This window comes from Eretmochelys imbricata, chromosome 21 (assembly GCF_965152235.1).
Source record: "Eretmochelys imbricata isolate rEreImb1 chromosome 21, rEreImb1.hap1, whole genome shotgun sequence".
In the NCBI taxonomy this organism is placed as follows: Eukaryota; Metazoa; Chordata; order Testudines; family Cheloniidae; genus Eretmochelys; species Eretmochelys imbricata.
This window is the reverse complement of record NC_135592.1, coordinates 8,753,396-8,777,351: the sequence shown is the minus strand read 5'-3', so window position 1 is coordinate 8,777,351 and position 23,956 is coordinate 8,753,396. Positions and strand designations below refer to the sequence as shown.

The following is a 23,956-nucleotide window of genomic DNA, read 5'->3' as shown; positions in this document are numbered from 1 at the left end:
TGTCTCACTTTTCTTCCCTCAATCTCAAAGGAAGGTAAATAACCTTATACCCATTTTACAGATGGAGAATCTCATGCACAGAGAGTGGAAGTGATTTTCCCAAGGTGACGTAGCAAATTAGTGCCCAAGCTGAAAACACAACCTAGATCTCCTGATACCCAGTACAGTTCCCTATCCCCTGGGCCGACCAAGTCCTTATTTTGGGATTTACTCAACCACTGCGTGAAGATGTCTTGTGGAACCTTCACCAGCAGGGGAGGTTCCACAAGACATCTTCACGCAGTGGTCGAGCCTGCTTGGAGAAATGTGGGAAATGAATAGCTGCGGTTGTTGTATAGCACAGCCTTGCACCCACTGGCACAGTCTACTACAAGCTATAGCTCCTAATGTATGTTAAATTATCTCAGGGTGCCCCTTTAAGCGTCAGAAGACTTCAAGATAATGAAGGTTCCTGTGGCCGTAAGTCACAATAGAACATATATTGGAAAGACAAATCATAGTAGCAAATCTCATTGAATTCAAGTGGGTACCTTGAAGCGTACATTTACCTTTCATAATGACCCTAGCTACCTAACAGACATAAAAAGCACAGCTTGGCCCTACTTCTCCTCTCACTGACGCTGGTGTAAATCCTAGAGTAACTTCACTGGGCCAAATATAAATAATAAAGATAATAGGAGCGACACTGGTAAAACTGGTGTAAAGGAGCAGAGACTCAGGCCCCTGGTCTAGAGGGGTTCTTGACAGGCCTCCTCAGAAAGAAGGTGATAAGCTCTATTCTATTCAGTTCTTATGCTGTGTCCTCATGCCATAGACTCTAGTTTAGGGTATTTTTAATTCACAGAAAGGATCCTAACAGGAAGACATCTTTGCACCTGCTACCTCTGCTTTTCGGACCAGTTCATGGAATGTAATCGCCAGGAGATTACCCTGCTGCTGCAGGTTTGATTGCATTGGCTTCTGCCAGCTGGCTGGCTGCCTGTAAAATACCAGCCTCCTAAGGAGTAAGTCTCATCTAGCCCATTGCTCTTGCTGTTCAAAGTTTTTAATGAAACCGAGGGAAATCACAGGTTGAGGGGGCTACTGTGTCATGCATGTAACTGAGGGTGGAACTGGGGCTGAAAAAATCAGACATCATCCTATTGGTCCAAATCCTCAGCTGGTATAAATGGGTGTAACACCGCTTCAAATCAACAGAACCATTTACCTTTTACAACAGCTTAGGATCTGGCCCACTGACTTAGAAGTGATCTCCGTATTTTCTTTTAAGACCTCCCATTGCTGTCTTCCCTTGGAGGCTGGAACTGAACACAGGAACCAGGCAGTCACTTCACATGAGTTTTAGGAATGGCGGGTTCATTGTCTGGGTGGTTATTTCCACTTGCGGGTCCATCGTTGCAGCAGGGAGTAGGCGTTTGGTATTTTTCGCCTCTCTGGACAGTCACAGTGTAGGCTGCAGACGAGATATCTCAGAGGAAGCATTGTTTGCTTCCCATATTCTCTCCTGAGAGTGGCAAAGGGAAAAAAAATCTGGGGGATTTATCATGACCTACTATATAAAGCTGTTCAATAGAGATTTGGGCCAGATCCCATGTGGGTGTAAATGGGCCCAGCTCCATTGACTTCAGTGGAGCTATGTCAGTTTACACCAGCTCAGGATCTGGCTCAAGATGTCATTCAGGTTGCATGAGTATAAACGAGGCTCAGTTAGGTCCAATGGGTCAGAACTTGACCAGGAGCCTTCTTTGTCTCTAACATCTTGCCATATCCTTCTACTCATCCATGAATTTTAGTCTTGGTGAAGCTGAGGAAGAAAAAGTTGAGAAGGGTGAGATACAATCATACTGGACAAAGGTGTGCACTTAGAACATGACATGGAACAGAGTGGCAATGTTAGAGGGATCTCGGACAAGATCAGGGAGCTGGAGGTATTGGTAGATGAGAAAAGATGAAGAGAGTTAAACAACCTATACTGCAGTTTGGCTCCACAGTGAGTAAAAGGAGGAGCATACTAGCCTACAAACGTATGAAAAGTGTAAACCTTGAAGGAGGAAGCGGAATGATTTAGTGCGATACCCGGTGGGTTATGCTAGGAGCCGTGGAAGAAAGGGAAGATGAATATCAGGACAAACTTCATGCCACTCTACTTCTGTAAATGGAAGGAGGCAGATAATTAGTAACTGGGGCACTTAACCAACAAGGGATGAGAGCAAGTGGCAAGACATACATTTCCATTCTGCCTCTCTTTCTCTGTCTTGTCTGTTTATACAGTGGTTTCTAGGCAAAAGACTCTCTCTTGCTATACGCCCAGCACAATCAGTTAAGCCTTTAATTGTTATGGTAATATTTAATAATAGTAATTAATGCATGGATAAAAGTGCAAAATAATGGCACCATGGTACATTGCACCACACTCTGTGGTGCCTGGCGAGCGCTCTATGCTGAATTATGCAATGTAAAAGTGGTGGAGGAGTGAGTGGGCCACTGACTGGCCTGGTAAATGGAGTAAAATTGATTGGAACTGCTGCTCTTACCTAAGCTGGTGACTGCTTTAGAACAAGTTTTACCAGCTGCCTTTTTATGGCGCAATTCTGTTATGGTTATTTCCTGAAAACATTGGTCTGATCATGGGGTTTATGAGGGAAAAATGCAGGAAGTGGGGAGTTAACAAATGCGAGCTCAGTATGTATATTTGTATGGGAGTGGATATCCTTCCTGTATATATAATAGGCAGAGGCAGGCAACAGAAAGAAGCAGGTAGCTACCCTGGGTTATGCTGCAGGGATTTGCCAGGTCAGTGGTTGTATGCAGGTCATATCAAGGAGGGGTTCATTTAATTTTAGCTTTGTTTTGTGAGTTGAATTGTAAGTTGTGGCAACAGGTCTAAGTTGGGGATACAGGAGATTCTAGAAAGGTAACTTAAAATGCATGATTTATTTTATAGGTTTGGTTTTAAAAAGATTTTTTGCCAAGTGCATTGAGAAAGTATGTCTTTTATAATCGCACGTTATACGCTTGCTTTTATGTGTGCATAGCTGCTGCAGTTATTCCCATGTGTTTTTAAACTATTGTTAGCAGAGCACTAATATTTGTTCTTCCCTGTTTCAGTCCTGTCCGCACTAGGACTACGTTCTAAAATTTTACTTCATTGTTATGTCCAGTTCAGCTCCAACAGAGGGGACAACATTGGGAGCAGTTGTACTGGGGATCACTGGAATTTCAGCTCTGGGTCACCTAGACTTATACAGTATTGAGAAGAGTTGCATCAAACATGGGCAGCTGCCTGGACCCCTGTCTACCCTGCAACTTCCACTGTTGCTCCCATGTTTCCTATACAAGTCTTTTCTTTTTTTTTTCCCCCCCCTTCCCATTTATAGGTAATTCCTGAAGCCAAAATCTGAAGCTGAGGTGGGGAAGATGCTGCTATGGGCTGGTGAGTAAATCTGATCCCTTCCCAATGACACTTTAACCATTACAGTTGGGGAATCCTTGCCCAGGAATTGAAAGCTGTGGATGAGACTCAAACAAATCTGTTGCCTTTCTAACGTGTTATGCAGGAGGTCAGACTAGATTTTCTAATGGCCCCTTCTGGCCTTCAAAATCTATGAAACAGCAGCATTCTACATGGGAATGTTTCAGCACAGACTTTGCTCTAATGGATTTTGGCTACCTTATGCCTAATGGGTAAGATTCACCCACGTGCAGAGGGCCTATGCAGCACTTTGAGGGCGCGAATGGGGGTTTAAATGGTGCTGGCCCCTCTGCACAGGAATGAATTTCACCCTAAGTGAATGGGTGCCAAGAGTACAAAGTACCAGACTGACTTATTTTCTAATGCATTTTCATTCGGTTTGCAGGCTTGGCCATTCTTGTGCAGCTGCACCTGGGTAAGAATATCTTGTTCCCTGTTTAGGTGTCTGGGGGCCGATAATATAAATAGAGACAATGGGTCAAATCCCCAAGTCCCTGTTCAGTTTTCACCCATTCCTATTACAGGCAAATCTGTCACTGAAGTTCATGAGAATTTTGCCTAAGTGAAGACTGATGACATGATAATCCTCTCCCAATGGTGCAACTCCATTGCCTTCGAAGGAGCTACTCCTGATTTACACCAGTGCGAGAGTAAAATCAGGCGCTGAATATGGACTTTAGGACTGGCAAAGGATGAGAAAGTGTTACGTAGTCTTGACAAGGGGGGGGGAAGCTTTATACTAACCTGGTGTTTCCACATGGAACGAACATATGTATAACTTAGGGCAACTTTGAATGCATCCGATGAAGTGAGCTGTAGCTCACGAAAGCTTATGCTCAAATAAATTTGTTAGTCTGTAAGGTGCCACAAGTCCTCCTTTTCTTTTTGCGGATACCGACTAACACGGCTGCTACTCTGAAACCTGTCATTAGGGCAACTGGTGTATGTTTTACTTGTTGGACTCACATGAGGCCCTTTATTGAATTATATATGATCTAAAACAAGGGTGCTGGTGCTGGGGATGTTGCCATACCCCCGGCTTGAAATAGTAATAACAACCCAAATACATGGCTTCCATGGTTTCCATCATCAGCACCCCCACTATAAAAATTGTTTCAGCACCCTGATCTAATGTGAAAATGGTGTCATTTGTCTATATTGCCAGCCACACACACCTGTAATAGATAAAGTTCCAGATGTCATATTGTCTATGAGGATGAAACATGTGTGTCCTTTCCACTACATTGTCTGCCGTGAACTGGGAAGCAAGAGAACCATGCAGAAGCACTGATGGGAATCTGGAGTACTGACTCCATTTATAGTTTGGTGCTTAGTAGCCAAGGAATGTTGGGCCAGATTTTTAAAGGTATTTAAGCCAGTGCCTAAAGATGTAGAGAAGTGTCTGACTTCCTGGGAGCTGGGTGCTTTGGAGCTTTTGAAAATCTTACTAGGCACTTAAATATCTTTAAAAAGTCTGCCCCCCACATAGGGATTTAAAGTTTACAGCCCTGAGACATCAGTCGTTAATACAGTATATACAGATGAGATCATGGCTCACGAATTCTAACCAGTTGATGGTGTAGCCATGCCATGTTTGGGGTGGCCGTCAGCCCATGAGATTCCTAGATTTATCCCACCTATGACGTATTACTAACACACCGGTGCCACTGTTTGTTCTTTTTTTTTTAACCAGGCTCTGCCTACAAACTTGTGTGCTACTTTACTAACTGGTCTCAGTACAGGACAGGACCGGCCAAGTACACTCCAGAAAATGTGGACCCCCTCCTGTGTACCCACTTGATCTATGCTTTTGCTGGGATGAATAACCATAAGATCACCACTGTGGAATGGAATGATGAAACCCTCTACAGGCAGTTCAATGCCCTAAAGGAGAAGTAAGTAACGTCTAATGTGTAGAGGATTTTAAAAACTAGTTCATTTAAAGGTGACCTATAAATGAATAACATGGGGTTTTGTGCCCCTTTTTGCTTCCCTGTGTTTCAGGTTTTTTTTCCTGCTTGTTTTTTATTCTTAGAAATAACCAGGATGTCAAAATCATATTTTCCCTTAGTTTTTAGTTGAAGGACTTTTGAGTGTCTCAGAAATGTGGATTGGGAAATGTGTTTGCAAAATCCTTTTCTTCAAAAGGGCATTTAGTTAAAGCAGCTATTAGTAAAAACAAACCAAATCCAGAGTTTTATACAGTCTAAGTACAAATAATTTCCCCTACCAATTAAAAAATAAGTCTTCCCTGGTATCTTTCATGTTATAACCCTGCTAGTTCACCGGCTGTGCACAGAGTTTCCTAGGATAGACAAGGTCTGAATAAAAAGAACAATCAGGGCCCCAACAACCAAGAAAAAACAAACAAAACCAATCAAAATGTAAACCTTTTCCAAGAGTTTTGGTCTTTGTTCATCAACAAGTAGCAAAACAGGAAGTAAATGGGTTGTTTTCTTTACAGTTCACTTGATAATTGTTGTTTAAAATTCTGCTTAAGGCAGGTTTAGATTATTCTGGTTGCCTCATCATGCCATGAAGAAACAGTTAGTCTCTAAGGTGCCACAAGTACTCCTTTTCTTTTTGCGAATACAGACTAACACGGCTGTTACTCTGAAACCTGTCAAGTAAACAGAGAGAGGTTTGCTCTGCAAAATTTAGAACTGGGTTTGCATTGCAACCCTCACCAACACCAAAGAGGTGTTCAAATCAGGAGTTCCAGAAAGGCCCTTATTATGATATTCAGATCCAAACTTCAATCCCTCAGAAATTGAGGAGGGGCTTTTTGAGTTTCAGGCCTTTGTTCGAACCCATCTCTAGATGTATAGGTGTTGAATCTATGAATGCAAATCAGTTTCATGCCAGTAGACTTCAGTGTCATGAGCAAAGGATAATGGGCAAGGTTCTGACCTCAGTCAGAGGGGTGTAAACTTGGAATAACTCCACTAAGGAAGTGTGAATAGAGAAGATTGTTTAAAAGCTGACAATAGATTTTAAAAATAAATAAATAATCATCTTTATTGACTTAATTCCTCCCCCCCCCAATACTGTTTCCTGCTTTCTAGAAATAAGAAACTTGTCACGCTCCTGGCTGTTGGAGGTGGAAACTTTGGTACTCAAAAGTAAGAACTTTTCCCTTCATTTTTTAAGATGGTGCTGGTGACGGCAAGGAAGAGGGTCCTATATTCCTTTAACAGTTGTATTGACTGTTAATGAAGACAGTGGCAATCAAAATGAGAAAGTATAACGCACAATGTGGGATAGAGAACATGGGTTACAGTAGTAATAACAACAATAATAATAATGCTTAGCTCATCGGAAAATGTCAAAACGTTTTACAAAGGAGGTCAGTATCATTATTCCCATTGTACAGATGGGGAAACTGAGACACAGAACCATGAAGTGACTTGCTCAAGGTCACACAACAGAACAATGGTAGAGTCAGGAATAGAACCCCAGCTCTTCTGAGTCCCAATCCAGTGCTTTATCCATAAGAGCATATGATTTCTTACTGCATGAAGAGGAAGGCTGATTGGCTGGACAGAACATTGGGCTGGGATTCAGATTTGGGTTCTATTCCCAGCTCCGCCTCTAACTTGCTATGTGATCTTGGGCAAGTCACTTCCTTCTCTGTGCCTCCGTTTCCCTTAACACCCTGGTTTTGTCTTGTCTATTTGGATTGTAAACTCTTTGGGGCAATGACTGACTTTTACTATGTGTTTATACAGTGCCCAGTACAATGGAGCACCAGTTTTGAGCCTCTAGGTGATACTGCAACACAAATAATAATAATTATTATTCCAGAGTCTAGATAATGGGATATATTTGGACTTGGCCAAATTTGATATATTTTTTAAAATAATTTTGATGGATAACATCAATGTTTATTTCTAAGAATTTTTAAATTTAAATTTTTAGAGTTGCATGAAATTATGGGGGAATGTCAAACAATTATTTAATGACTGGAAATGCTGAGATTCAAAAAATTAAAGCTTTATTAACTCTTAAAATACAAATTGTCAACATCACATGTCCTTATATCAACAAGTCATACCTGTTTGGACTATTCATTGGCTAGTACATTTGTAAGAAACCTAATTCAGAAGTCTAAAGCACTGGATTTTGACTTTAAGAAGTTGTCGGGCAGCATTTTTCTTACTTGGTCTATCTGTAAATTTTTATTATTATTGCTGGAAACATTTTTTTATCAGTTTGTGTGTGTATGGTGAAATCATAAGAACATAAGAATGGCCATACTGGGTCAGACCAGTGGTCTGCCTAGCCCAGTATCCTGTCTTCCGCCTGTGACCAGTGCCAAATGTTTCAGAAGAATGAACATAACAAGGCAATTATTGAATGATCCATCCCTTGCTGTCCAGTCCCAGCTTCTGGCAGTCAGAGATTTAGGGACATACAGAGCATGGGATTGCATCCCTGACCATCTTGGCTAATAGCTGTTGATGGACCTATCTTTCATGAACGTATCTAATTCTTTTTTGAACCCAGATATATTTATAGCCTTCACAACATCTCCTGGCAATGCGCAGTTCCGCAGGTTGACTGTGCATTGTGCGAAGAAGTGCTTCCTTATGTTAATTTAAAGCTGCTGTCTATTAATTTCCATGGATGATCCCTAGTTCTTGTGCCATGTTAAGGGGTAAATAACACTTCCCTATTCACTTTCTCCAAATCATTCACGATTTTATAGATCTCTATATCCCCCTAAGTCTTCTCTTTTCTAAGATGAACAGTCCCCGTCTTTTTAATCTCTCCTCGTATGGATGCTGTTCCATACCCCAAATCAGTTTTGTTTCCCTTCTCTGTACCTTTTCCAATTCTAATGCATCTCTTTTGAGATGGGGTGACCAGATCTGCACGCAGTATTTAAGGTATGAGCGTACTTTGTGTACTAACATTTTTCTGATTTAAAACTGAATCCTTCCAAGCCTGGATATATCTAAAGCCTATTGAATTCAATAGACAGACTCTCGTTAACTTCAGCAGGCTTTGGATCATGTGCTATGGGATAAATCCTACAAGGTGCTGAGCCCCTATCCAGCAAAGCACCTAAGCATGTGCATAACTTTAAGTATGTGAGCAGTGCAATTGACTTCACGGGGACTACTCCTGGACTTAAAGCTGGGCTTTGCTGGACTGGGGTCTGGGGGCTCAGCACATGATCGAGCCTTATGCTTAGACCTCTGTTTTGTTAGTAATTGATGGTTAGATGATGAAAAGAGGAGGTAATGTTGCAACGATGTGGAGGGGGAAGAGATGAAGGGAAAAGGTTTAGAGAAGAGAAATCTGATTACAAAAACAATAATGAAAAGCATTAGACATCAGCAGAGAGATAAGGCTGTTGAGATAATAGATGGTATGATGGAAACTATGGGCCAGGTCCTCAGCTGGCGGAAAACAACATAACACCATTGAAATCAGTGGCGCTACCTTGATTTACACCAGCTCAGAATCTGGCCATCTGGAAAGACTGGAGGACCAAAGGCGGGTGGGGCTAATAATGCAATCGTCAGACAAAAATGATTTCTTCCAGATTTACTGCCATGGTTTCCTCGCCTGCTAATCGTAAAACATTCATCAATTCAGTGATTGATTTTCTCCGCAAGTATAAGTTTGATGGGCTAGATCTCGACTGGGAATATCCTGGTTCCAGGGGAAGCCCTCCAGAGGACAAGCATCGCTTCACCATTTTAGTTCAGGTACAGGAGTACAGTCGATAGCCTGATCCAAAGCTCATCAAAGTCATTGAAATGTTTTAGTTAATTGCTGACGTGTAATCCTGTAACTTGTTAGTTGTGCCTGAAAAGTGCTTATTTTGACATGAGATAAAGGGTGATCACAGACAACATTAGGGGTATTCAAATTATTTGCAGACGTTTGCAAATTTTAAAAAAGGCCTAATTCCCATTAGATTGTTCTTTATCTCAAGTGAACAAGACTGACCGTTGCTCTTTGTTTTATACTTGCAGGAAATGGTAGCAGCTTTTGTTGAAGAAGGACAAAGAACAGGACGTGCAAGGCTATTGATTTCAGCAGCTGTGTCTTCCAGTAAAGACACCATGGATGCTGGATATGAAGTTGCTGCACTGGGGAGGTAAGTCAAAATGATTTCTGCAAGATGGCTAGCGAGAACATAAGGAAAAGTCTGTGCATTGTAGGGTCTGTTGGCTTGACTTTGGATGTAGTCCCAGTAGATGTCGTTAGGTAATAATCCTGAAAGTTTGTCTGTCTTGCTCTTCTTTTCTATCCACATTAAAGAATAATCCAATGAAATCAATCCCAGTGTTAATTCGGATCCTAGTCCAATTTTATCCAAACCACCAAAGTTTGGGAGCTTGGAGAAAAGGTTTCAGTTTAGATCGCTCTCTACATCAAATGTTGTTATCCAATATCTAAGGATGATCCTGAAGGACTTGCCATCTTTAACACAATCTAGCTTGTCTTGTACTTCTTTAGTCTGGGTGTTCTTAAGCCCTTCAGAGTGAAGAGGTCTTAGTCTTTTAGGAAATGGATTCCTTACTGTGGCATTTGTTTTGTTTGTATTTAGGAGTCTTGATTTTATCAATGTGATGACCTACGACTTCCATGGAAGTTGGGCGTCTGTCTCGGGACACAACAGCCCCTTGCACAAGGGCTCGGATGACTATGACAAAGTTCCTTTCTACAACTGTGTAAGAAAACAAATAACAATACAGGGCTAGATCCAAGGACCATTGAAGTCAATAGGAATCTTTCCACCAACTTCAATGGATCAGGCCCAGGGTTTGGTATTTGTCTGGGGTGAAAGTCATGTTACTGTGAAGGGTTTTCTTCCTACAGGAATATGCTATGAAATACTGGCAGGATAATGGTGCTCCAGCTGAGAAACTCATTATGGGATTCCCAACGTATGGACGAACTTTCAAGCTTTCTACTACGAATACTGGGGTTGGTGCTCCAGCCTCTGGGGGTGGGTCTCCTGGGGTGTATACCCGTGAATCTGGCATCTTGGCTTACTTTGAGGTAAGCATTTCAAGCAAGTTATATCTATCGCTGGTTCTTCCATGGCCCCCTATTACTGTAGTGTCTGAGCACCTATCTTTAATGTATTTGTCCTCCTGACCACCCTGTGAGGCAGGGCAGGGAGATTATGCCTGTTTTATAGATTGGAAACTGAGGCACAGAGAGATTTGCCTCAGGTCACACCGGGGAGTCTGTGGTGGAGCAGGGATTTGAACCTGGGTCCCAAGCCAGTGTGCTAACCACTGTACCATTCTTCCTCCATACAAGATTTCTAGAGCAAACTTGCTTTTTTATTTGTTTATACTTTTCTTGTATGTGACAGACATTTGTTGTAATGGACAGGACTATAGATTGCTTAAGTCATCTCTTCCCCCCCAAACTTTCTGTTTAAACTTAGAATGTGTCCTCATATGTAGTGAATCTGGCTCACTGGCCGTTACTGACTTTCATTTACACAGGTTTGCACGTTCTTAAAAGGAGCCACCACCAGCTGGATTGAAGCGCAGAAGGTCCCATATGCCTTCAAAGACAGAGAGTGGGTCGGATATGACAATGTGAGGAGCTTTGAGATCAAGGTGGGTTCTTGTCATTTTCACAAGATCCTCATTAGAAAGCCTTGGAAACAGGAACATATAAGTGTGCCTTAGTAGATGAGACAATGCCAACTTCCGAGCAGAGGCATGGGGCCAAATCCTCAGACGATGTAAATCAGTGTGGCCCCCTAGAAGTCAGTGGAATGATGCCAACCTACACCAGCTTGGGATGTAGCCCTCTGAGCAGACCTTGTTAGGAATGGAGTGGTAGGGCTCACGAGGAAGAAGACTCAGAGCTCAAGTGGAGACATTACGTTTCTTCCTAAAGTTTATATAATTGAAATGGCACTAAAATACTATAGAAACCTCTCCAGAGAAAGGAATTTATTTCAAGGCCTGCACTGTGATTGGTTAGACAGGCACAACTGGAAATAACAGGAGCTTTGAGTACGTTTCACCTGTTCTTAGCAATCCCAAGTGGCTCCACCACACAAGGATGATCCTACATATGTTTCACTGAAGTCTGCTTGGCACATTCTTGCTGCACTGGGCGCATATGGGGCTGCGCTGCACGCTGTACTGTAAGTGTATTTGGGTGGGCCACTTTATTGCCTAGCAGATGCTATGCTTCCTCTGAAACAATTTCTGGTTACCTGGTATCAATGGAGGCAAAGTTAGAGATACAAAAGACCTCATCTGAGCCACCCCCCTCCCAATTCAGTATTGTTCCCTAAGGCACATTACTACATGCCAGTTTTAAATAGCAGTGGACGTTGCACATAGCTGTCTGTTCTTTTTCTGCAGACCCAGTTCCTGAAGGAGAAGCGCTACGGAGGAGCCATGGTTTGGGCTCTTGGCATGGATGATTTCACTGGCTCTTTCTGTGGTGCAGGAGCCAACCCTCTTGTAGGGAAGCTGAAGGTTCTCCTTGGAAACTGAGAGCCAAATCGTTGGACAAGAAAGGAGCATAGCAGGGAGGGAAACATCATATTTATTGTCCAGGGACCTGATCCAATATCTACTGAAGTCAAGGGGAGTTTTTCTATTGGATCAGGCCATAGTTGCAGAAACGACTAAACTCTGTTTTTCCTAATCTGCTTTTTTTGGATTCAAACACCTGTAAATAAATCTTGTGCTGACAAAGCTGCCACAGTGTACCATGATGCAAGGCCAAGCTGACATTCTGGCTGTGGAGCAGAAGTTACTGCATTCAGTCTGATCCTTCAGACCCATTCCATATGTTATCATAGTGTATGTATGAACCCTCTCACAAAACACCAGAGATAATTCTAATTATGTATAAAATATACCAAGAGAGACCTAGCTCCAAACCCCTTTGTCCCCAAACCTCCAAACTCTGGTGAAATTCTACATTTAGATCTAGCCCATATCTCTGTAGTGGGTCAAACCAAAACTATCAACAGCCCAGAAATTTGGAGTATCCAGAGGTGGGACCATGTTCCAGAAAGAGTTCAGATCCAGGCTTTCAGCAGATCACATAGTCTGGCTATTCCATTTCAGTACTGCGTTGATTCTGAATCTTGGGATTACATAAAATATGCTGTCCATGTTTTGCTTTGGAACCGCGATGTAATGTGTCTCAAAATGCTGTAGTATTCCTATAGTAAGCACTCTTGGAGTCCCTTCCTTTATAAATAAATGCAACCAAAAGCAAGAAAGTATTGCCTTATTCATGATAGTGTTTTGCTTTGTGTTTGCGGCACCATATGAATTCCCTTCAGTTTTCCTTCCAACATCACAAAGACGAGCTATTTTATGATTTCATCAGTGCCTATTGCAGGGTGTCTTGCACCTTCCTCTGAAGCACCTGCTGTACTGGCCATTGTTGGGGACAGGATATTGGACTAGATGGGCCATTGCTCATGTCCGACTTTCACTTCCCAGGTGAACAGGTGTTGGGAGATCAAGTTCCCAAGCCCAAAGAGCATGAGTCATCTTTATGCAGCTGTAAAGCCAGCTGATTTGAATGAGAAACAATTATTCTGAAAAACAATTGGTTCCTTCCTCACCTGAAGGACACAACTAAGCCTAGTGTGGGGAGATAAGAGGCTAATGCTGGGATGAGCGATAGGTGAGAACAATGCTGCTGGACGGTTGGTGCTGTGCCCTGTCAGTCAGGAATAATAGCCTATGGGGAGAATGGAGAAAAATACATTGGGTTCATGAATATTACTGATACAATGCAAATTCCAGCCTTGCTTCTGTAGATATTTCTTCGGGGCTCTGTAGTGTTGTTAGCTTGGAAGAAAATCTGAGCGGCTTTTTAGCACACTACCTTGACTCTCAATGGCTGGCTAGCTCTTCTCCAGTGAATTCTTCAATCTTTTTCTAAAGCAAGTTCAAACACACAAGAGGCACCCTGGGCCTTTCAGATAAGAGCATTTTCACAGTGCTGGCATGGTGTCTGTGCCAAGGAGGAGTGGTTGATAGAGCAGGTAAGGGAGAGTCCAGTGGCTGTAGCGATTGGGCCATATGTAATCTCAACGTAATTGTTTACCTTGTTGAACTTGCATTAGTTCTTAGTATCTTGTGCATTATGGTGATACTGTATTGATCACCCCTCTATACAAAACCTTCAACTCTTTTTCTTATATAACTTGTTCAGTTACACATGTTCAGCACAAGCAAAGCAAGAGGCCAATAGGGGTACCGTTGCTTTGGGGCCCACACATCCCATACAAGTTCTGCAATTCATGGACCAGCTGTATATCCCTCTCCACTGGTAGGCAAAAGGGGAGGGACCAAATCACCAGTTGATACCTACTTTAGCAGAAGAAGTGGAGCGGGAGGAAAATGATGGCTTGATACCACCTTTCTGGCTACGTGGGGACAACGTATCAGGCTGTTTTTTGATGATATTTGTCTGTTACATCTTATGTGATGTTTCTATCGGTGGTCAATTTATTATTATTTATTTTATTACTCTGATTTATAGAACTGCCACATATAAACCAGCAAATGTGGACCTATGCTTCTGTGCCTATGTAACTTATGCCTTTGCCACCAAGAGCAACAATGAGATCGCTCCGTACGAATGGAACAATAATGTCCTCGGCCCATGGTTCAATGGTCAGTAACTCATAGTTCCTAAATCTCTGGGCCAGCTCCTCAGCTGGTGTGAACTGACATCGTTCCATTGGCTGTAATGGAGTGACGGTGATTTACACCAGCTGAGGATCTGCCCTTCTAGAAGGAAAAGCTTGATTTTTAAAAAAACAAACAGATGCCTTGCTCTCTCTAAATATATTTCATTGTTTTTCCTACTCTCTCCCACAGCAACAAGAAAATGGTCACCGTGCTAGCCATTGGAGGATGGAATGCTGGGACCCAGACGTGAGTTCCCTGAGTTGTGTGTGATGGCTAGGGATGGAAATGAACATTCTGGTGACACGTTGGTGATGGCTGTTGATGGTCCCCTGATCAAGAGCAGAGCCGGAGCGGGTGGCGTTGATGGGGATAATGATAGCGAAAAGATAGGTGATGGAGGAAGAGGAGGATGGCTATGGTGATGAGGAGAGTCTAGGGGGATGAAGATTAGGATAGTGATGAATAAAAGAGTCTTCATGTGGCACTTAACATGTTCCAAAGATGAAATCTACTCCTGTCCAGAGGGCCAGCACCAAATAAGCCCTCTTTTTGGGGGCCTAAATGGGCTCAGGCTGGCCCTCTGCACAAAGGGAACTTTAAAGGTGATGACCATGGTGAAAGAGACACTTGTGAACCATGTGCAACTCTGATGACAGATGAAAATGATGGCAGAGACAATGAAAGGGAGGCTGACTTGGGCTGGGAAGGCAGGGAGCTGCATTTACAAAAGGGGTGACCAGGAAAATAGACAGAGGAGTTGCTGCTGATGAAAAGTAGGGTTGGGAGTCAAAGTGAGGATGGTTTTCCAGTCTAACTAAGAAATCTGTTCTTCCCAGGTTCACTACCATGGTGGCCACAGCCGCTGTCAGCAAAACTTTCATCAACTCCGTCATTGGGTACCTCCATCAGTATGGGTTTGATGGGATCGACCTGGACTTTGAACATGTTCTAGGGACTCCCCCCCGAGGACAAGCATCGCTTCACCATCTTGGTCCAGGTGAGATGCCAGTGTTTACGTGCCTAAAATAATGGGGCTCTGCCTGGCAAGGGGCCTTTGAGTGAGGTAAATATTAAATAATAATAATAATGTCATCAATCCCTAGGGTTCTGAGGAAAGATTAAAGCTAAAAGAGTGTGTAATTTTAATTCCACAAGTCCCAAAGAAATCTAACACATTGAAATAAATACATCTAACTCTCTGGAAAGCTTTCTCCATTGAGAGAATACCTGAAAGATTTTATGTAGCTGACTTGGTACGTTCACTAGCTGAGTTATTCCCCTATGACAGTGAAGGCTCTCAGTAATGTGACCTGTGCACAAAATTTCCAGGTGAATTCCTGTAACTTTACTGAAGAGTAGCAATCCCATGAATATTGTACTGCAGCTGTTGCACAAACGAAAATGTACTGAGGTCCATGGCTTCTGACTGAATGTATGAAAACGATATAGTGACTGGTATAATGGGACTTCCCACACTATGCACAAACATTACCTCCTTGCCCCTGATATCCTAGCATGAATTTAGATAAATTATGCCGTCAAGAAAAACTACGCATTTCTGAGGGTGTGTAATAAGAGGAAGCACAGTTACTATGAGGACTGATAATATGTTGCTTAAGAAATATCAGCAACTGCCACTAAAGCCTCTGCGTTCAGAGCTATAACCTGCCAGCTTTAGCGTGACAAGGGATTACTCTTGTATTATAATGGTTTCAGAAGGTAATACAGGCTTGGCATGGAAATTATCTATCCATCGTCGGGTTTTATGCTGCTGTCCCTCATTGTAGCATCTGAGCACCTTCCCTGTAAAATCAGGATCAATAACAAAGTCTCCAATGGACTCTATGGAATTTCTGGCACTTTTCCCTGTTTGGGGTAAAAGCTCAGCTCGGGACTGGGTTTTTGTTTCTATTTTTTTCGCTAGATTTTATTAATTGCATTTGGGGAAGGGGCAGGAGGGCTTATGGCTAGAAGGGGGTATCCGCGTTGGAGGATCATTCCAGTGGTGGAGTTACTAGTTTCAAAATCCATCTATTCTTTGAGAGACTTGCAAGCATGCAAGGGAGTGGGAAGAAAGAACACAGGAAATGGATAAGCATGTGCATCTTCAACCCCTTCCTAACTCTTCCTCCCCCTCCCCCAAACACCTCCAGGTCATGAATTCCAGCTTGTATTGTAGATATGCCCTGGGGCAGCTTGCTTTTCTAGGGTCCTCCAATAAGCAGGACGTTGCTAGAATAAAAAAAAACCCAACCCCTTCTATTTTTTATTAACACTAAGCAGACTTTCTAGATCCACAGTTGATGACCTTCTGACAGCATCTGTCTTCCATCACAATCTCTGTGAAAGAGCAACAAATGGTATGGGCCAGAACCTAAACGGCATTTAGGAGCCTAACTCCTATGGATTTCAATCTACGTGACGAGGATCCTCAGGCTTATGAGGTGAACATAAGCACCTGCTGCTGGCTGGAAATGCAGCACCAACACTGTTAGCCATGCCAAGTTTAGCCACTGGGCCTAATCCTCCACTACTTTGCTTATTCCTGCACATTCTGATTTGCTAGCCTTTTAAACCCACCTTGCACTACTGTCAATCACAGCGCAAGACCCAGCGCAATAGAGAATCAAACCCACTAGCACCAAAAGTCAGACTTTTATTAAACTCCGCCCCCACACACACGGGCCACATACGCTTTGACACTGGAGCATGTTCCAAACCTGACGTGTTTTTTTTTTTAAAAAAAGTGAAATGACACCAATTAAGCCCTAATGGAAACACTGGTCAGTTCTCTATGAAGCAGCCTGATTTTGGAGTCCGAGTAGCATAGGAGAACTAGTTTTACACCCCGATTCTTGGTGCAGCTAAAAACAGAATTGGAAAGGAAAAGATACGCTCTGATGGGTAGAACTATTCAGCTGTAGTATAAGCTCAAGTAGGCCAATCGATTCCGATGTTTCCTGAATTCTTTATCTGTAATCAGCTAAAACAGAAATAAATATGGATGGATGTAACAGCTTTTAAAAGTAGAGCACATTGTAAAACAGCGCTAAAAGAAATAGGCAAGTTTAAGAAGCTCCAGAGTGAGTCGGGAGTGCGGTTTGAATTCTGAATCTCTATCGCTTGAGTTACAGGACTAACTCTCATTAGCTGTTAGCAATATTAGCCTCTATGTGGATTAGCATTAGAGGGAAACATGAGACATTGCCCTAGCATATTTCATGAGGTTCTTTATATCCTTAGACTGGAACTGTCCTGTCCTAGATAACTTACAGTTTACTGTTTCAGCCCTCTCTCCAGACCCATTCTTCATAAATTAGTCCCTGCATGCCCAACCATAACTTCATTAACAGTCATGTTTCTTTCCCATTGCTTCTAAGCCTCTTGGATTTCTAGTAATTTTCCTCTCTTTCTCTATGTACAGCGTGCTGCACGGGGAGAATGACATTAGTCCCTCTGGGTAACTGTACGGTTTCCTTTGTCTGATGCCTTGATCAACCAAGTCCCATCTCAAAAGTAAAGAATAACTATGTGGATACCTTTACATAAATTCCATACCTGTGTTCTTAGAGTCCTCCTCTCTAGCACTGGTACTAAAGACCAATCTGGAGACCCAAACTTCATTGGCCAGGTGATTTTCTTGTGTGGCAGCTTGTCTGCTTCATAAGTTCCAGGTCTAAAGGAAGATGAACACAAAATAGATCTAATTTCTGCAACTGATTTAGACAAGGAGTTTATACTCTGCTGATTTAGAAGTGCCACGTTGATCCACGAGGAGATGTGCATGATATGGTCTTTGGTTCATCACACTGGGATTCTAAATCTTGAGTAGTCATCACATAAAAATGGCCATACTAGGTCAGACCAAAGATCCATCTAGCTCGGTATCCTGTCTTCTGACAGTGGCCAATGCCAGGTGCTTTAGAGGGAATAAACAGAGCAGGTAATCATCAAGTGATCCATCCCCTGTCATCCACTCCCAGCTTCTGGCAAACAGAGGCTAGGGGCACCATCCCTGCCCATCCTGGCTAATAGTCATTGATGGATCTATCCTCCATTAATTTATCTAGTTCTTTTTTGAACCTTGTTATAGTCTCGGCCTTCACAACATCCTCTGGCAATGAGTTCCACAGGTTGACTGTGTGTTGTGTGGAAAAAATACTTCCTTTTGTTTTTTTTAAACCTTCTGCCTATTAATTTGATGACCCCTAGTTCTTCTGTTATGAGGAGTCAATAACACTTCCTTATTTACTTTCTCCACACCAATCATGATATTATAGACCCCTATCATATCCCCCCTTAGTCGTCTCTTTTCCAAGCTGAAAAGTCCCAGTCTTATTACTCTCTCCTCATACGGAAGCCGTTCCATACCCCTAATGATTTTTGTTGCCTTTTTTGGAACCTTTTCCAATTCCAATATATCTTTTTTGAGATGGGGCGACCACATCTGCACACAGTATTCAAGATGTGGGCGTCCTATGGATTTATATGGAGGCAGTAGGATATTTTCTGTATCCCTTCCTTAATGATTCCCAACATTCTGTTCACTGTTTTGACTGCTGCTGCACATGGAGTGGATGTTTTCAGAGAACTCTCCACAATGACTCCAAGATCTCTTTCTTGAGTGGTAACAGCTAATGTAGACCCCATCATGTTATATGTATAGTTAGGATTATGTTTTCCAATGTGCATGACTTTGCATTTATCAACATTTGAATTTCATCTGCCACTTTGATGCCCAGTCACCCAGTTTTGAGAGATCCCTTTGTAGCTCTTTGCAGTCTGCCCGGGACTTAACTATCTTGAGTAGTTTTGTATCATCTGCAAATTTTGCCACCTCACTGTTTCTCCCTTTTTCCAGATCATTTATGAAATCGATTAGGCACTGCTATTGGGGCAGTCCCTGGTTACATCTCTCCTCTCTCTATTTGATCCAGTCCTTCAGACTCAGGGTACGCTGCAAACATATCAAAAGATTGAAAAAAAATGAGATCCCTGCAACAAATTCAAGGTGGAGAGAGGTTCATGGATGCTGATTTCTAAAGGCATGCTTCTAAACATGCTATGTGAAAAGGAGATCTGTAAAACAGACAACATAGTCTCTCTTTTTTGCTGTGAATATTTCTTGTCTTACTATGATCTAAATAATCAAAGCAACAGAAATCAGACTGTTACACTACAGATTGTGACTACAAACCACAAAAGCTGACTTTGTCCACTAAAATATATCTATGCAATAGTAGCTTTAACTTTAATCTTTTTCTGTTGCATAATGTTTCTGTTTCCAGAAGTATTTTTTGGAGATCACCATAACCTTGCTATTTTTTTCCAGTCTGTTGGTGAATATGGGGCAGTTTTTTAATGCTCATGAAAATGAAGAGCTTAAGACACTATCTGGAGCCCGATGTAGGGCAGCACTGATGCTGTGCAATTTCCTCTGTCATGCTCAATCAATGGGCTTTAACGCTAACATGTTTAGCGCCCTTGCTATTGGAGCCCTGAGCTTATCTTGAGTGGAGATTCCGTTTCACTGAATTGTGCCAAAAGATTTCCTGGTTTTGTGCTGTGGTTAAATTGAAATTTACATTCTATTTTGTGAAAGCAGGATTTTGGACCTCATCCTCCACTTGTGTTAGTGACATCTTAAGTGATCACAATGTGGCATGTGTGGTAGATTCCCATCTGAAGATCGATTTTGTGCTTTTTTTGGAGCCATTTGCTTCTATCGATAAATCTGGCTGAAATTTACCGTGTCTTGGCAACATTGGAACCTCAGGGTGTAGGGTGTCTTTATACACTCTAGGTGAGATTTTCAAGGTACACAACACAGGGCAGTTAGGGCACGCAGTTGCCTACCTCCCATTTGTGCCTTTGCAATCCTATCCCTTAATGCCTAGGCTGGCTTTTACCTTGCTACTAAAGGAGTGAGAAACAGATTTATGGTACCCAGGGAAAAACTCTCTATCCAGAGCCTTCTGCGGAAATCGTGATGACTTGACAGAAAATGGGGCGTAGGCAGGCTGGAACTTCTGGTCTTTGACCCATGCTGATTGGTGTGTTCCAGGACCAGGGGTGACAGTCTATTTATCAGGCAGCAGATTAAAAAAGAAAAGAAAAGAAAAGAAGTTAGCACTGGGGGCCTGATGCTCATTTATAGTCTAGCTGCTCTCACCATGTCAAGGGGCCTTAAAGAGCTTGCAAATGTAAATGTACGCACGCTGCCAAAGCAGTGTAAAGTGGTTGGAGTGTAAATAAGAATCAGGACAGGACAGGACCCATATATTTTAGGAAGTCTGTAATTCTGTTCTGTTTTTGGATTGCTAGAGATGCTTTGGCCGAAAAGCACAAACCTTAAAGCTGGGCAGTTTTCTTGGCGGCGTCAATGAAACTTTCCTACTAATCTTATATCGGTATGTGCCCTATCACTCCTAAAATTATTATCTTCTGGGAGCAATGAAGGGATCTGCAGGTGTGTAGGGTATTTCTGTGGAAACCTGCAATTACCGAGCCTCCAAAGTTTGGTCTGTGTTTGTTCCTTTAACTGATTCAATCTATTTCTGAAGTGCCCATCATCATTGTATCTAGACACCATCTATAATTCATAAACAACATCTATTTCTGATAAACATCCTCTTGGCTGAGGAAGGTAAGAACAAAGAGCTACTTCAGCAGGTTAAGAAGTTCATGCAATGAAGGTGACAGAAGGATTCCTTGTATTTGGTTACTTTATCAGCCGTAGAGGGGATAGTTGAATACTTTCCTCACGCTTCAGCATATCAGAGTAATCTCTAATGAAATATATATATATATATATATATATATATATATATGCAACTGAGGGAGAAATTCAGCACTGGGCAGAGGATCAGCATAAGATCCATCCATTGCTTAATTTCTGTTTCTTAGGTGGAATTTAAGTGGTGCATTGAGCTAGCCTTCAGCACAAAGGTGAATTTCACCCAGAGTGAATAAATTTCTAAATTAGCAATCCTTGTAGAACTATCTTATTTTTATAGAGCTGTGACTAGTAAATGAAAAAGGAATTTTTCCCCCCAAAAAATTCAGAGTAAGACTCCTTTTAGGTTTGTGTGAACCAGGGATCAGAATTGCCAAAGAGCTCAGCACCCAATGTGCACCAGGCATGTTCAGTGATTCTGAAAATTGGGCCACTTATTTAGGTGCTTAAATGGATGGAGGGATGCTTTGGAAAATCTGGCCCTACCTGCTTAATTCTGTCATCAAATATCTGCAGTAGCCAGCAAAGTGAATGGAAATTGGGCATACATATCACAAGCACTTGTGATGGAATTACAGTGCATTTATTTTTTTAACCACCCACAGGAACACGCAGCAGCCTTGACGCACAGTAGAGTGTGCTTTCCTTACCTTGCAGTCTGGTGGGAAACGTAGGGATGTTCTTGCTCCCAGTACATAACCTTTGAGGCTCTCTGGTTTATGAGTCAAGGCATATATCATGCTACTCCTCTGTATGTAAAAAGCAGAAGCATGTTTAGTGCCAGTTACGATGTCATTCATGTCAGTTTATGGTTTAATGCATTTGAGCAGCTAGAGACCAACCTGTTGTTAAAGTCTCTTAACTCAAGAAAAGCCTTTTTTCAATTGTCACTGTCACAGGTGGGATGGTCTTGTGATTAAAGCAGGAGCCAGGGAATCAGATGTGGATTCAATTCCTGGCTGTTTCACAGCCTCTGTGTATGATTCAGGGGAAGTCACTTAATTCTCTCTCTGCCTCAGCTGGAAAATGAGGGATAATAATGCCTTCTTTTGTTTCTATTGGGTACAATTCAAAATGGGACTTAGGAGTCTACCCCGTTTATGTGCTCTTGAAAAAAATTCCGCTTGTCTCTAAAGACAAAAAGAAAAAGAGTACTTGTGGCACCTTAGAGACTAACCAATTTATTTGAGCATGAGCTTTCGTGAGCTACAGCTCACTTCATCGGATGCGTACCGTGGATACTGCAGCAGACTTTATATACGCACAGAGATCATGAGACAATACCTCCTCCCACCCCACTGTCCTGCTGGTAATAGCTTATCTAAAGTGATCATCAAGTTGGGCCATTTCCAGCACAAATCCAGGTTTTCTCACCCTCCACCCCCCCACACACAAACTCACTCTCCTGCTGGTAATAGCCCATCCAAAGTGACCAACTTGATGATCACTTTAGATAAGCTATTACCAGCAGGACAGTGGGGTGGGAGGAGGTATTGTCTCATGATCTCTGTGCGTATATAAAGTCTGCTGCAGTATCCACGGTACGCATCTGATGAAGTGAGCTGTAGCTCACGAAAGCTCATGCTCAAATAAATTGGTTAGTCTCTAAGGTGCCACAAGTCCTCCTTTTCTTTTTGCGAATACAGACTAACACGGCTGCTACTCTGAAACCTCTCTAAAGACAGTTTTCCAAGGCCGGGACTGTCTCATTGAATACATTAAATACCCCAGGCCAGGTGAGACTCAATCTTGGTTGGCGACACAAGCTGGCTCTTCATCCTACTACCCTGGGATGGGAGCTCTACTGCAGAAGACTCACCTCTTCAGTGTGGTAACTCCCGGGCCCACGACAGGGGTCCCCAAGGATGGGGACCAGCTGGTTCCCGAGTCTGTCTGGGGCATGGTGAAAGGGGAACATTTTCCTGGCTTGACATGATCCAAACGAGTTTCGCTTCTGCACCGCTACAGATGCAAGAAAGAAGAAGGGGATGGAGTTAGAACAAGCACGTGGCGACCTGCCCCCCGCCCCCCCCCCCCCGCGTGGGGTGTGATTTAGCCACAGGCGGTGGCTCTGCTCAGCATCGCCTGGGGAGCCCCCGGGGGGGGGGCCCTGGCCGGACATGGGCGAGGGACCCCCCCCCCCCCGCAGGTGCCTGGGCTCGGTGCGGGCGGGGAAGCCCCTTCCTCCCCCCCGAGGTGCCCGGGCCGGAGGCTGGCGGGGGTAGGGGACCCCCCCACCCTGGGAGGTGCCCGGGCCGGAGGCGGATGGGGGAGCCCCCCACCCCGGGAGGTGCCCGGGCTGGGCGCGGCTCCCCTCACCGGTCAGCTCCCACTCCCAGATCATGCCGCCGGCCCGTGTGTACGGCCCGTTGCCATGGCCACGGGAGGGGGCGGGGACTCCCGGGCTCCCCGACCGGCTGGGGCCGCGCCCGCGCCCCCCGGGCTGCTCCGCGCTCCTGCCCGCGGGCGCCCAGCGCCGGGCTGCGGGGGCGCCCACTGGCCGCGGCGCCCTGCCCGCCGCAGAGCCGCCCTGCCGGGACGCACCGCACAGAGCAGCGATTTGCCGGCGGAGCCAAAAGACAACAGCAGCCCCGGCGGAGCACCGCGGGTGCGGGCTCTGAGCCCGGGCAAGGCTGTTTTGTGGCGGTCCTTCCGCGGACTGGCTCGCTGCGCTGGTCTCCTGCTCGCAGTGAGGCTGGGGGTGGCCGGCGGCTGCTCCGACCTGACCCATTCCTATCCCCTGGCCCCAGCCTGCAGGGTTGGGCTGAGGTTACCCAGCGAAAAGGTGTCAGCGGAGCAGCCCTGTTAGTCTGTGTCCGCAAAAAGAAAAGGAGGACCCGGGTGCACCCCATGAAGTGAGCTGTAGCTCAGGAAAGCTGGTGCTCAGATAAATTGGTTCCTCTCTAAGGTGCCACAAGTCCTCCTTTTCCTCTAGCAAAAAGGGACTCTCAGTAAAGGGTCTGAATAATATGCATCCAAGCCACAGAATAGTCAGATGAGAAATACCACAGGGGGCCAGATCCTATCAGCACCCCGCCTTGTTTAAAAGCAGGGGTGCTGGAATAATGTGTAAAGTGGGGGGGGGGA

At 43.7% G+C, this 23,956-nt stretch overlaps 2 protein-coding genes across 2 annotated transcripts; one reads left to right on the top strand and one right to left on the bottom strand.

Moving 5' to 3' along the window:
- Nucleotides 1-3,396: 3,396 nt before the first annotated feature.
- Nucleotides 3,397-11,964, top strand: LOC144278044 (acidic mammalian chitinase-like). Its single transcript, XM_077839175.1, has 10 exons — nucleotides 3,397-3,433; nucleotides 3,858-3,887; nucleotides 5,166-5,367; nucleotides 6,538-6,594; nucleotides 9,024-9,189; nucleotides 9,460-9,584; nucleotides 10,038-10,161; nucleotides 10,310-10,492; nucleotides 10,951-11,067; nucleotides 11,830-11,964. Exons 1-10 carry the CDS (start codon nucleotides 3,418-3,420, stop codon nucleotides 11,962-11,964), a joined length of 1,155 nt encoding a protein of 384 aa, XP_077695301.1. The 5' UTR covers nucleotides 3,397-3,417.
- A 5,083-nt stretch (nucleotides 11,965-17,047) lies between these two features.
- Nucleotides 17,048-23,213, bottom strand: CIMAP3 (ciliary microtubule associated protein 3). Its single transcript, XM_077839026.1, has 6 exons — nucleotides 23,189-23,213; nucleotides 22,689-22,831; nucleotides 21,520-21,618; nucleotides 20,080-20,213; nucleotides 17,692-17,809; nucleotides 17,048-17,116 (listed from the first exon to the last, which is right to left on the bottom strand). Exons 1-6 carry the CDS (start codon nucleotides 23,211-23,213, stop codon nucleotides 17,048-17,050), a joined length of 588 nt encoding a protein of 195 aa, XP_077695152.1.
- Nucleotides 23,214-23,956: the final 743 nt, after the last annotated feature.